The 14,358-nt window shown below is 35.1% G+C and overlaps 1 protein-coding gene and 1 long non-coding RNA gene across 3 annotated transcripts in view; both read left to right on the plus strand.

Annotated features, from left to right (window-relative positions):
- LOC137500578 (uncharacterized) overlaps positions 1-2,589 on the plus strand; it is a 28,164-nt gene extending 25,575 nt beyond the window's left edge. For both annotated transcript variants that reach the window (XR_011018100.1, XR_011018101.1), the window contains exon 3: positions 2,559-2,589. This is a non-coding gene — a long non-coding RNA (uncharacterized lncRNA). The remainder of the gene's footprint in view (positions 1-2,558) is intronic.
- A 2,445-nt stretch (positions 2,590-5,034) lies between these two features.
- The window catches only part of LOC136872675 (uncharacterized), a 29,273-nt gene continuing 19,949 nt past the window's right edge, over positions 5,035-14,358 (plus strand). Inside the window, exon 1 of the mRNA XM_068227399.1 lies at positions 5,035-5,481. Coding sequence (XP_068083500.1) covers positions 5,070-5,481 — 412 coding nt within the window. The 5' untranslated portion in view covers positions 5,035-5,069. The remainder of the gene's footprint in view (positions 5,482-14,358) is intronic.

The following is a 14,358-nucleotide window of genomic DNA, read 5'->3' on the forward strand; positions in this document are numbered from 1 at the left end:
TAAATATCCAGCCACCTAGTCAAGAAAGTATGGAAATTTCACCCCAACCTGAGATTTTGAAATCCGCTCAACAGTCAGTTGAATCATTTTGCACAAGGGACGATGTTACAAAAGCAGAAGCAATATGGGCTTGGAAAGTTGTTAATAGCAAGTTTTCATTAAATTCATGTTCAGATGTAGGAGAAACATTCAAACTAATGTTCCAAGACAGTTCAGTTGCTTCGAAGTTTAAAGTGGGTGCCACAAAGTGCAAATACATTACAAACTATGGTCTAGCTCCTTATTTTTCCAGTGAACTCGGATACTTTGCAACAGTGTGATGATTACATCATCTGTTTTGATGAGTCGTTAAATAAGATAGTACAAAGGGGACAGATGGATATATTTGTTAGGTTTTTTGACATCAATGGCAGTAGAGTATGTACAGAGTATTTTAACAGTGTGTTTTTAGGCAGAGCTACTGCGCAAGATTTACTTGAAAGTTTTAGTGCAGGAATCCATCCATTGAAGCAAAAAAAAAATATTCTTCATGTTTCAATGGATGGCCCAAAATGTTAATTTAAGTTTTTTGAAAAAGTTACAAGATAGAATGAAGGAAGAAAATCCTCATTGGAAAAACTCATTAACATTTGAGTTTGTGGGCTACAAATGATAGTGATTGGGTCTGGTCTGCTAGCTGCAAAGCGGAACATGGAGGACTTTTTGCGAGATGCAGATTACATTTTCAATGATTCCCCTGCCCGCCGTGCAGAATATACCACTCTTACTGGCAATACAGCATTGCCTTTAAAATACTGTACCACTAGATGGTTGGATAATGTGGCATGTAGTTATACACTTTTATACATTTTTTTATATTGTTAAGGAATTCATTGATTCAAGAAAAGTTTTGAATACAAAACCTTTAAGAAATGTTTCAGAGCAAACAAAAGACAGTTTCATCAAGTGCAAAGTGGCATTTTTCAAAAACATCTCCCTAGAATCTGAACCATTTCTAAGGAAATTTCAAACTTCAGATCCACTAGCTCCATTTTTGATTACAGATTTGCAAATCATTTTACGTAGTTTGTTGGAGAGGTTCATAAGAAGTGAGAAACTACCTTCTAGTACATCTGCTCTCTTCTCCTTGGACTGAAAAGATAAGTGCAACTACCGTGACTTCAAAAATATTGATATCGGTTTCCAAACCAAAATGCTTCTGAAGGACACCAAAGCAAGGGAAACTGATATTCAAAAGTTCATATTAGAGTGTCAAACTATACTGATCAAAGTGACTGAAAGATTATTAGGAAAATGTCCTATTAAGTACAGCCCAACATAATATTCAATCAGTCAGAACAAGGAAAACAGAGAGTTAACATGTTATTAGAATCATTGTACACTGCTAACAGAATTTCTGATGTTTTTGCTGAAAAAGCTAAAACACAGTACAGCAGTCTTTGTTGTGAAGCACACATTAAATTTGGACAACATTTCAAAACTTATTTAGAAAATAAAAGTTTATCTGCGAGACTTTATGACTTTTATTCAGGCTTATTGATGGGGAACATAAAATAGGAACTGTGGCAAGTTATTAAACTTAGTCTAATCTTTTCTCATGGAAGTGCTACTGTTGGGAGTGGTTTTTTAATAAATAAAAATTTACTTCTTGAAAATCTACATCAACACAGCTTAGTTGTGCAATGTACAGCTCAAAATGCAATAAGATTCTATGAAAGCATCCAGAAAATACCAATAACCCAAGCACTCGTGAACAATGTCAGAGCTGCCCACAGAAGATATGAGGAAAGCCTCCAACAGTCAAAAAAAGCTCAAAAAGAAAAGAATAGAGCAGAAAAACAAAAGATATCCTTAGAAATTAAGAAACTTGAAGATATTAGAAAAGTAAAGAAACTTTAAGCTTTGAAGGAAAAAATATACTATTGTTGGAGAAGGCAAAACAAGCACAGCCTTTTTGATTTTCATGTATTTAGAATGGACGAAATCAACGTTTGACCATTTTGACATCCAGCCAATGACAGTGTCCAAGAAAGATTTTCAGTGTTATCTGAAACATATTTCAATTTACTAGAGTTGTAATGGTACAAATTTACACATTTATGTTATGACATACTGTATTAATTCTTAGCATACCTTAAAATGCTTGTATCATTAATATTGTAGAATATGTTTAGTTGATTACTTTAAAGCCCTAGACTATGACATTGTATTCAATTTGAAAAATGTATTATTTTTATTTTATTATGTAATCAAAGAGTATTGTAAGAATAAAAAGGTGAGCAATGGACGGCTATGGGGATGGTGGAGGCCGATATTTTTTTTAAAAAATAAGAAATTGATTGATATCCTTCCTGTCATTTAATGAGTCGAGAGTTGGGGAAATATTGTCTTTTCAGTCAGGGAAATCAGTACCAAAATAAAAGTGTGAATCATGTATTGGCATTGCAATCAAATACTTTATATTGACTAATGAATAGTTTATATCTGTTATTTTATAAAATTGTTTACACTAATTGCAAGTATAAAGAATTACACCAACTTCAATATTTTTTTTGCAGCAGGACCAGTTTATCCTATGTAGACTTTAAGCAGGCCACTAACCATTCCCTATGTAGAATGAAGGTAAAGATATCAAAGGCACACTGGGTTCGAGTGACTTCTGAACAGTCAGGTGTAATTCAGATCAGAAAAACGCTTTCTGATTTAGAACCATAGGTTGAACAGTATGTTTTCCACAAGGGAGTAACACAGGAGGATATCGCTAATATTCCTCTCCCAAGACTGCCGTGTGTATGTATGTCAAAACTGTCTGAGGAAAATTAAAAATATCTGAAGGGTATGATTGCCTTCCTAAAGAATAAGGAACTTAGGGAGTTCTACGACAAACTGATCGCCTCATAAAGTTGAACTTCCCATTGCATATAGTAGTTTTTGACATGTTATGTTTTTTTTCCTCTCTCTCTCTTCTTATATTTTTCAAGTGTTCATTCCATTCTGACTTTGTTAAAAGACAGTGTTTATTCTAGAGTCTAACATTGATTTGTTTCCCTTCATTTCTTTTCCATAACCATTGTAATATGTTGGAAAATGTGGCACTTTCACCATTTTAAATGTTAGAGATCATGGAACTTAGTAAAGGCCAAATCTTATGACTTCGATCTTACAAAACTCTACTTTATATAGGTATGTACGATATTTTGACCTATCAAGTGTATGAAAAAAAATTTCTACCTTGGAATTAGAAATTCAGCCAATAAAGTGGATTTTATCCCATGACAATATTAAAAACTCAGAACTATGAAATTGGCACTTAGATCCTAATTTACTTCAATCCTTTGATTATGGAAAATCTCCCATCAGCGACACACTCAAATAAAATTTTAATAGAACCTCTCTCTCTTTCTTATTAGAACAGTAATGGTAACACATACATAAGGCATCTTGTCCCAAGAGTCTGTTCCTGAGATGACTGAACAAAAAAAAAAAATTGGAACTGCACTAGTGACATAATTCTATTAACATTCTTAAATAGTTTTGCAATCAATGTAATTCCTTGTAATTATCATCATCATCACTCTGTAATGGAGGTCAATATTAAAGTAGTTCATCTAGTGAATTTATCCATGATTTTGATATTTAGTCTGCATTTCTTCTTCTTCTTCTTCTTCTTGCGTTACGGCCTCTGTAGGACCACGGACAGCTCCTTCATGGATTGCATTTTCTTCTTCTCCTCCCAGAACCTCTTCATCCTTTCTCTTCTTCTCTCCCGCTCTTCTTCTGTGATATTCAGTATCCTCTTCTCTTGTCTACTCCACTGGTGACTCTCAATCCTTTTCCTGTATCCATCCCTATCATTGATCTCTGGCATATTAGTCGGTATGTACTTGCTTCTCCAATTTTCCTTTTCTTCCACCTTGATCCCCAATTCCGACCAATCTTTCCGGAGTTCAACTACCCACTTGGTTCCTGTCTTTCCTCGTGTCCTCGCTGTTGTTTCCCATACTCTTTTCGTCACTCTATCCATATTCATCCTGATTATATGTCCCGCAAACCTTGCTCTTTTCAGTCTGATTTCTTCTGAGATTGTCCTCATGTTCCGGTATAGTTCTTCCCTGGGCCTCCTCATCCATCTCTCACCTCTCTCTTAGGGCCTAGTATTTTCCTCAATATTTTTCTCTCTTCTTTCTCTAGTTGTTCCGCACCATTTCTTCCTAGTGCTATTGTCTCAGCAGCATATAATACAGAATTTCTCACCGTTGCCTTGTAATGTCTGATCTTTGCGTCTGTAGATATATTGTTTTTATTGTATATATCTCTGGTCATACAGAAGGCTGATCGCATCTTCTTTATCCTCTCTGTTATTCCCTCATTGCTCCTATTCCTTCCTGTTATAAATTCTAGGTACTTGAATTTGTCCACCTTTTGCACGGTGCCTTCCGGTGTTGTCCAATCCTCAGTGGTATTCAATGTCTTTGTCTTGTTGTAGGCGATCCTCAGTCCTACCCTTCCGGCTATATTGCTTAAGTTGTTGAGTTGTATCTTTGCATCTTCTTCTGTCTCACTTACTATAGCTATGTCGTCCGCAAAGGCTAGACAATCTACTTGGGCCCTATTGTCCTTTTTGTCCCCAACATGCGTCTTTGGTATTCCCATTGTCTCATTAATTGTTCTCCACTGCCTGATGACTTCATCCAGAGCTATGTTGAACAACATTGGTGATAATCCATCTCCTTGTTTGACACCAGTGTTGATATCAAATTCTTCAGAGAGTACTCCTCTGAATCTCACCCTTGCCTTTGTGTCTGATAGAATTTCCATTATGAGTTCTTGTGTAGTACCATCTAATCCTCTGTTCTTCATGATTCTTCCAAGGGTTTGTCTGTCGATGGAGTCATATGCCTTAGTGAAATCTACAAAGGTTACCACCGTCTTTTTGTTCTTTAAGGCCCTATGTTCTATCAGTTGTTTCAATATAAATATCTGTTCTATGCATTTATTGTATGATTTGCATTTTCTGTAGAAATTCTGTTTTAATTTTCAGATCTCTCTTGCGCATAAATCATTCAAGTATGGACTCGGAGGAAGCTGACCATTCATTTGGTAGTGTGAGATTGACAGAAGGAGATAATGATAATTCAGAATTGTCATCTGAAGAAGAGATTATTGAAGGTGCTGTTGGGTTCTCTCCTACTCAGAATCATTGGTTAGTGTATGCTGTCAATGAACCTGCATATGTTGAGGAGACAGATAGAAAACCAGGGAATAATTTTAATTTGAGTGAAAAAAGAATCTCTTCCCCTTCAACTTGTGAAAATACGCCTGAAGGATTGAGAGAGAGGCCAGTTTATTCACAGCGCCGGCACTCCTTTAGTGGTGCTCCTGTCAGGCGACAATCTCTACCTGGCTTTGATGAAAGTGGTTTGTGTTCCTGTCGAAGTCCACTTGCCCGACAAGCATCTGTGCTTAGGAGATCAGACAATGGTTAGTTTTACAACACATCTCTACTTACCTTAGAAGTTGTGCTGTGTAGCATCATAGTATCATACTGTGAGAAAATATTTGATACACTGACTGTGTATTCATGTTTTAGTGCTTATTAATGAACTACTTTTTGTAGCACATTCCAATAAATGTATTTTTGTCTTCCTATTGTCTTCCTGGACTCATTTTTCAGCAAAGAGTATAGAGTAGACAACTTTTAATCAGCTCACTTTCTTGCAGCAACTTACTGGTACTTGTTTTACAGCACATATGTATGACCGTGTAAAATGTTGAAGTTTGTAGTTCCTGAGGAGAGAGAGTTATGCCATAGAGTGGGAAGGGACAGTTCTTACACAATAATAATATTTGTTGAGACTCTTTTATTAAGAAGGCTGCACAGCCTAAAGCTTGTTTTGGGATAAATTTCAGTAGGGAACATTTTATTTAAAAGCATGTAGCATTTTTACAGGAGTGGATGGCAGTTGTAACCAGTGTGAACGTGCACCATTGAACTAGTATCTTTTAGATCGGCAAAGAAGACTAGCTAATTGGTATTGTGTTATGAATTTACGAGAAAAAGGCAAGATTAGCCTGATATTGAGATTACAATGTGTGTTATTACAGGACGTGGGTGCCTGGTATAAAATAAAGGGGAAATATAATGGTGCAGCTATATGATAAGCGAGAGAGGCTTGATTTGCCTTGAAAGTTCATTGATACTACAAGAGTCGAACTCATGGACTCCGAAGTGTTAGGCCAGATGTGCCTATGTCGTATCATAGCCGTGTTAAATTGAAATATGTATTTAAGGCCATATGAATGTGTATTGTGATGCCTTAAGTTGAGTCCAAGGCTTTGTGTTAGATTAATGAACAGAGAAGTGAATGGCAGTGTTAATTTATGTTCCCAGATGTATTAAAATCTCTCAGGCAGGAATTACCAATCCAATTAGTTTCTTTTTCTTGCGAGGCAGGATGCCTCATAGCTGGGTTATTAGAAGTGTCACTTGAGTTATAAAGGCGTGTCAAGAGAAAGACCAACACATGGACAGCTGAGCCAAGAGTTTTGTGTTCTTTTTAATATAAAGGAGTTTAGCATTTTATTGATTGTATTTCAGATAACGGATACACAGTTGTTTTGTTTATTTGCATGAATTTTACAGGTTTCTTTGAAATGTTTTGCTTATATTGAATTGTGATACTTGTACTATTGCTGATCATGTCATTGTCGTCGTTGCTAAAGACTTGTTCTTAAATATGAGGCCGGAGCTCATTTTATTTGGGAAGTAGGCTTTCAAGCCATCTAATTTGTAACAGAGTGGTCTGTTAGTAAATTCAGTGTAGCTATAAGTTAAGACCCTGGAATATTGATTTGTTGATAAGTGCTGTATATATAATTCTTAATTATGGATCGGATTTAGCATAATTTTATTCTGTCGCGGCATGTCCTATAACCGTAAATTGAATGATATCCATCAGGATCTGATAAGATGAACTTAACTGCGTTGACTCGAGGCGAAGTGTATTTTTCTTCCCCGGGTCGTTGTTTTTATTTTGTAAATATTTTATTTTAAACGGGACATTGCCCGTCTTTTTGTGATAATCTTTGTGCTAATTATGTGCTCGGCACATATTGAATTTCTGGCATTTATTTGAGCCATACTTCTTTATCGTTTTCATATTAATTTGTTTATCTTTCAATTTTCAATAATGTTTTCTTTGATAATAAATCTATCTTACCCCTTTTTTTTAAATTTAATTTCGGAATTATGTTACTGTTTCCCGTTCACATACCCATGGTATATTTTATCCTGAGATTTTTAATGTGTTTTTGCCCTGATCATATTTTTTTCGAACCGAACACGCAGCTCTCCAAAGGCGCCGGTAGACTGAATTTTAGATGGGAACTGTACAGTAGCTTGTTGCAAAGTTTGATTTTGATGCTATAGTTCATCCACACTCCATAACTATAACACTTATTATTTTGGTTGCTGGATACAAAAGCTGAAGTCTTGTAAAATATGACAGATTTATTTTCCTGCCGTACTAAAGATTAGTACTTTAAACATACTTTGTTAACACTTTGCAGACTGAACAGGTGAAGTTAGATCTTACACTGTGGACTGAGCATTTTAGTACATTTTCACATTTTTATAAAAAAATACATGATAACCTTACTTATAATCCCAAAACTAATTTGTATTCAGCAACATTTTAGCTTTGCATGCATACCTTGTTTTTCAAAATTGGAGAAAAATCACTAATTTTTATAAATAAATTAAATTTTCATTTTTTTAAACTTTTCACATTGCATATTAAAATCATGAAAAGTTAGATAGTAACACACACCATGATACATGTACAAAACACAAATTGCATTAATTACATTATTTGTAAAAATTGCCTCTAGTATGAAATAATTCAAAACACTTTGGGAAACATAAGCAGACATTACATTGCTCACAATAGTAAAGAGTCTCTTTCTGCACTGACTTCCCTAATATAGCTTCGCTACTTTCAGCACAAACTTTACATCATCTCTGTGGCCTCTGAGATTTCTCATTTGCAAGAATTTTCTTTGGAAAATGCCTCACCGACATTGATTCACAGGAGATGCTACATTCAAAGTTGTGTTCAACTGCTCACCACCTTTGTCAATTAACATTTGCACTAGTTGTGTAAAGTAGTCAGAAAGATGATCCTTATACAAGATAAAAGAGTTGACTACCATAATGAATATATGGAAAAAAGACTTCTTCCACCACTTTAGGTGACGTCGATCAGGCGGTTAGTAGCTCAACATTTGTTCGCTATGGTCTACACCAGTTTTGTTCTGATTGTAATAAATGATAGCATCACTGGCGTAGGGATGTGGCGACCCCATCGCCCAGTGGGAAACCACTGCAATCAGCTACCCGAGTATTGGCGGGAAAACCATAACATATGCGGAGTATGGAGGAAATGCCTACTCCCAGTCCTGAACAACTAGGATGAACTTGTAGCACTTCATTCATCACCAATTCATACTTCATTAATCACCTTTCCAGATCACATCTGGAATTGTAAAGCCTGACCTTGGTCAGAAATGTTTCGATCGAAAGATCAGACAATCAATGATGATGAGTCTTCTAATGAATAAATCCACCGGTGTGGACAAACAACAACAAGGATCTGCACAAAGACACCACTCGGAATCGGTGGGGTGTCAAGTAGAAGACCTAGGCGAATCGGAGCGCCTGGAAGCCCAACAGACAATCGACAGACAGCTGACAGACAGTGGACTAACCCAACAATGTAAGAAGAGACTTAAGTTCAACAAATCAGGAAAATTTTCATACTTTGCAACATTAAACATTAATTCACTAAGTAAGGTGGGCAAGTTGAAACATTTAACTGATGTGATGGACCAACATAGGATTTTAATAATGGCTTTACAAGAACTTAGGAACACAGACCAGGACCCAATTGAATCAGGAGGTTATCGTCTCTACAAAGGACCTCCAGGAGAAAGAGTAATGAAGAATGTCCCTCAATTTGGTGTAGGTTTTCTTGTTCATAGTAGCATAATAGACTCAATTGAAGAATTTTCTTCAAAATCTTCGAGGATGGCACTTCTAACAATTAAAGTAGGGAATAAAACTTATACTTTAATAAATGTCCATGCACCAACAAATGACAAAAACAATAAAGATAGAGAAGGAGTTGAAAACTTTTGGGAGGAACTTGATTACATATTAGCGAAGATCCCTGATGAGCATATAAAAATCTTACTTGGAGATTTCAATGCTAAAATAGGCAGAGAAAAGAAGTATCGCACAGTTGTAGGAAAATGGCCAGCTCATAAATTAACGAACAAAAATGGCCAAAGATTAATTGAACTTTGTGCAGATCATAGACTCGTTTTGGAAACCACCAGATTCATGAGGCGACCACATAAACTTATGACATGGAAATGCCCTAACGTAAAATTGGGAGAGTTTCAGATTGATCATGTTGCCATGGATAAAGATTATCATAAAGAAATTTATAATGTCAGAGTCCTCCGTGGGGTAGACATTGACTCGGATCATTATATCTCAAAAATAAAAATCAAGTTAACACCAAAAAGGAAACACAAACATAATCATCTCAAAGCAAGGAGAAATTATGATCCCAGTTACTTAATAAATAATAAAATATATTTAGAGAGATCCAAAACACCTTTAAATGACAAATTAGAGACAATGATCAACAAACTTAAAACCATAGCTGAAGAAATTGCCCCAATCAAAAGGAGAAAGAAACATGCGTGGTGGAACGAGGAATGTGACAAAGCAATTCAAGCAAGACACAAGGCATGGATAAATGATCAACAGAGGAAAACGGAAAAATCTCGAGAAGAACTAATTAATGCCAGAAGACAAACAGCTAAAGAAATTAGGACAATTAAAAGGAATTATCAAAAGGAAATGCTTAGCACTATAGAAGAAACATTCAATCAGCATAAAACAAGAGACTATTACAAAACATTCAAGCAATATCAATCTAAATTTACCCCTCCCACACTTATGTTAAGAAATAAAAATGGTAAAATGGCACACAATAATCAGGATAATGCTAACATTCTTGCAGAATACTTTAAAGAGTTACTTAATTGTGAGGATCCTGTGGAACATTTAGAATTTGATCCTAACCCAAAAAATAAAACTCCATTACAAAAGATTATACCACCAGTTTACAATGAAGTGAAAACGGCAATTAATGCACTTAAAAACTACAAAGCAGCAGGAGAGAATCAAATAGTAGCAGAAATATGGAAGAATGCTAATGATCAGACTATTCAAAACCTACATAAATACATCATTGATATTTGGAACACGGAGAAGCTTCCTGAGGAATGGAATACAGCGATAATCCACCCGCTGCACAAGAAAGGTGATCGCTCCGATCCAAATAATTATCGGGGGATATCCTTACTTGATACTACATACAAGATTTTATCCAAGATTATATACACAAGAATCCAAGAACAACTCGACCAAGAACTTGGAGAATATCAGGGAGGATTTCGACCAGGTAGAAGCTGTCCAGATCAAATCATTAGTTTAAAATGGATAATGAAGCACCAAAGAGTTCGAAGTAAGGGTCTGGTCATCACGTTTGTAGATTTTAAAAAAGCATACGACAGTATTCATCGTGACTCATTATTAAAAAGCCTTAAAGAATTTGGCTTACATCAAAAACTTGTTAACCTCATTAATATGACTTTTAAAAATACGAAGGCAAAAGTTAAATTTAGAGGTGAATTATCAGAATCATTCACTATAAGAACTGGACTTCGACAAGGAGACGGACTTTCACCATTGTTATTTAATTGTGCATTGGAGAAGGTTATGCGTGAATGGAACAAGAAATGCCAACCAACTATCAAGATCGGTAGAAATATTAAACTCAACTGCCTTGCTTTTGCGGACGATTTAGCATTACTTGCAAATACAATAGAAGAGGCTAAATTTCAAATTGAACAACTAGAAATTATAGCTAAAAAAATGGGATTACAAATTTCATTTGAAAAAACAGAAATGATGCCAACTTTTAAAGTTGATTTACCAATTATTCAGCTGAACAGTAATAAAGAGATTAAAATTGTTCAGAAATTCAAATATCTTGGGGAAATAATAATATGGAACACAAATGAAAAAGAAGCAATAGAACACAGAACAACTAAATTTAAACAAGCACAAAGACTTACCTGGCCAACCTATAAAAAAAAATCTCTTTCGATAAACGCTAAGCTGAAACATTATAATTCCATAGTTAAACCAGAGGCAACCTATGCTAGTGAAACTTTATTCAAATTAAATGTAAAATCTACAACAGACAAATTACAGAAAACTGAGAGAAGAATTCTTAGAACAATTATTAATAAAAAACACCAAGTTGATGGACAGTGGAGATTGTTGCCTAACAACATTGTCTATCGTGAATGTGAATCAATAATATCTACAATGCGTAAAAGAAGAATTTCCTTTTTCTGTCACATATCAAGATTAGCAGACACCAGGATATTGAAACAACTATTCGATTACTTTTTGAAGAATAAAATCAATAATAATTGGTTCAAAGAAGTTCAGGACGATTTGGAAGAATTGGGTATAACTCGGCAACAAATCAAAGACAGAAAAGAGAAGAGGATTTTGAAGAACAAAAGCATAAGTCTCAAACTAAAAGCAGTTGAACGGAAACAATATACTATATCGGACACACAAAGGGCTTCCAGGTCGGAGAGGATGAAAAAGTTCTGGGAGAAGAAGAAGAAATTAACTCAAATGTATTGATTTCAGTGCTCCAATGTGGGCGTAAAATATGTAAATAAATAAATAAATGATAGCATCAGACTTCAGAACAACGCGCTGTTTAGTTTTCATGGAAAAATTGGTGACTGTCATTCCATGCCTTGTTGAAACTAAGTAAACTTCTCTGGTATCTTTCCATTTTTTTTAAAACCTAGCAAAATAACCGTGCTTTGCTACGGTTTTAAACTGAAACTTATTATTCAAAGTTTTACATTTTTGGAGAGTACACTGTCAGCTGAGCCTGTAAAATACGCCTTCACTTCTTACGTCAAACGGTTTTGGGAGAATGATTGTTTATTTTCTAATCTAACACTCATTTGAACCCCATACGGAAGAATTTGATTTTAAACCCTATCTTCTTTAATGTCAAAAACTTCATTTTTGGTCCGTATTGAATCAAGATTTACATTAAGGAATGAGGGTAATTCTTTCCACCTATTCAATTCTACAACATATTTATTAGATCTCACCATTGGGACCGGTTTCGGCAACTATATTTGCCATCATCATATTTTAAAATATATGTATGTGCAAATCAAAACATTCTTAAACTATTTTGCGTATTAGGTGTACATCATAAAACTTTTGTATTGAAATTACTAGCATATTTCTATGCGATATGTTACAGTTTGTTCATTCTGTACAATCTATTTGGATATAAATAGTTAAAACGTTGTCAATTCCTTGTAGTTGTTGCAAAATGCTGATTAAGCATCTAGTTTGATTAAAATCAATCTCTTAAAAAATTACAGCTGCTTAGACATTAAGGGCATTCAGTTTTTCTTGGCCAATTATAAATTGTAGTTATTAGCGTACATTAAAATAAATTCCGCTGATGTCATTTTGAAACATTAAACATTTTTGTGTTTGGTATGGAGGTCCATTACAGTACAGGTCTTTGGTAAAAAACAGTTCCTCGTAAAATAAATGTTAGTGAACTATAAAGAGTGTTCACGCTGCCTTGGTAAAATATGAAGTTAAGTGACAATCCTTTGTGAATACAATAGCTTTCAGTAATATTAATGTGTTTTTTTAGTCTATATTTTGATCCTTAATTATGGATAGACTTGATAATAGTAGACTGGTGAACCAGATTTCTTGAAAACATTACGTTCAAAGGATTTTAAGATTCTAGAAATATATCGAACCAATACAGACCTAAAAGAAGGAATATGTTACCTATTACCGTAACAAAAACTGAGATAAGGAGAACCCTTTTGTTTGTAAATAGAAACTCACCTCGAACACCAAGTTGACAAGAGTAAAGTTGGAGAGGAACTGCCTTGCGAAATGACAGTCAACAGTCCGCGAGCACTAGGGGAGGGGGTGATTGCGGTAATTTGAGGCCATTGGTCGGGAGGGTGTGGATTTCGGTGGGGGTAGTAGGCTAGTGTGTTACATATCATTTTGTATACTGATTGAACTATTGGTAATCATCGAATCACAACCGAACACTCGTCCTGCATGTTCAATTGCAGTAATGTAGCACCACTCCTTCTGGGTGTTGCAATTTCCATTTTCTTCAGTGTATGTTTGTATAATTCTGTAGATGTTAGGATTAAATGTAAAGGTTGAGTAGGTTTTTGATTTACCGTAGTTATTTCGTTTTGTAAATTGGATTTCGGTCGGTGCTTAAACTTATAAATTATTCGTTCTGTAAAACTATGGTTGTAGCCATTGTGGGATGCAATGCTACATATTGTGTTAAGTTCTTTATTTAAATCTGATTTTGACATGGGAATGCTAAAAGCACGGTGTATCGGACTATTATAGGTTGCCCACTTATGGCTAGGTGGGTGTACGGAGTCTTGTTGAATGGTTGTAGCGGTGTGTGTTGGTTTTCTGTAAATCTTATACTTAAAAGAAAACGGAAGCTGAGTGATGGTTAAATCTAAAAAGTTAAGGGCCTTGTTTATCTCAGATTCTCTTGTGAACCTGATGTCTGGATCAGTATTATTAAGGTGTGATAGGGTGGTAGATGCGTCAGAAATGTGTTGGTCCATGATAATAAACGTATCGTCTACAAATCTGGACCACATAAGTATGTTATTAAATTTCTTGTCTTTATTTTTTGTATATTCAAGGAAATCTAGGTATATATTGGCTAAAATGCCAGATGCTGGTGAACCCATGGCCAGTCTGTCTTGTTTGTATATTACCTTATCGAATATGAAGTAGTTACTATTGGTTAGAAGTTTCAGGATGGTCATAAAATCTGCTATTTCTAGTTGGCTAAGTTTGCTATGAGTATGTAGGTTTTTTAAAATGATTGGTACAACTTTTTCTGGTTTAATATTCGCATACGTGTTGGTAATATCAAATGAATGCATTGTATAATGAGGTAGCAATGTAAATATGTCTAGCTTTTTGACCAATTCTAGAGTGTTATTCACAGATTTGTTTGCTTGAAAAGTGTAGTGTTTACTCAGGAATTGTTGTATAAATTGCACTGTTTTATAAAGAGGACTCGATCTAAAATTTACTATAGGACGTATAGGAACTCCATCTTTATGGATTTTAGGTTGGGCTTTGACCGTCAATAT

This window comes from Anabrus simplex, chromosome 4 (genome assembly GCF_040414725.1).
Source record: "Anabrus simplex isolate iqAnaSimp1 chromosome 4, ASM4041472v1, whole genome shotgun sequence".
NCBI lineage: Eukaryota > Metazoa > Arthropoda > Insecta > Orthoptera > Tettigoniidae > Anabrus > Anabrus simplex.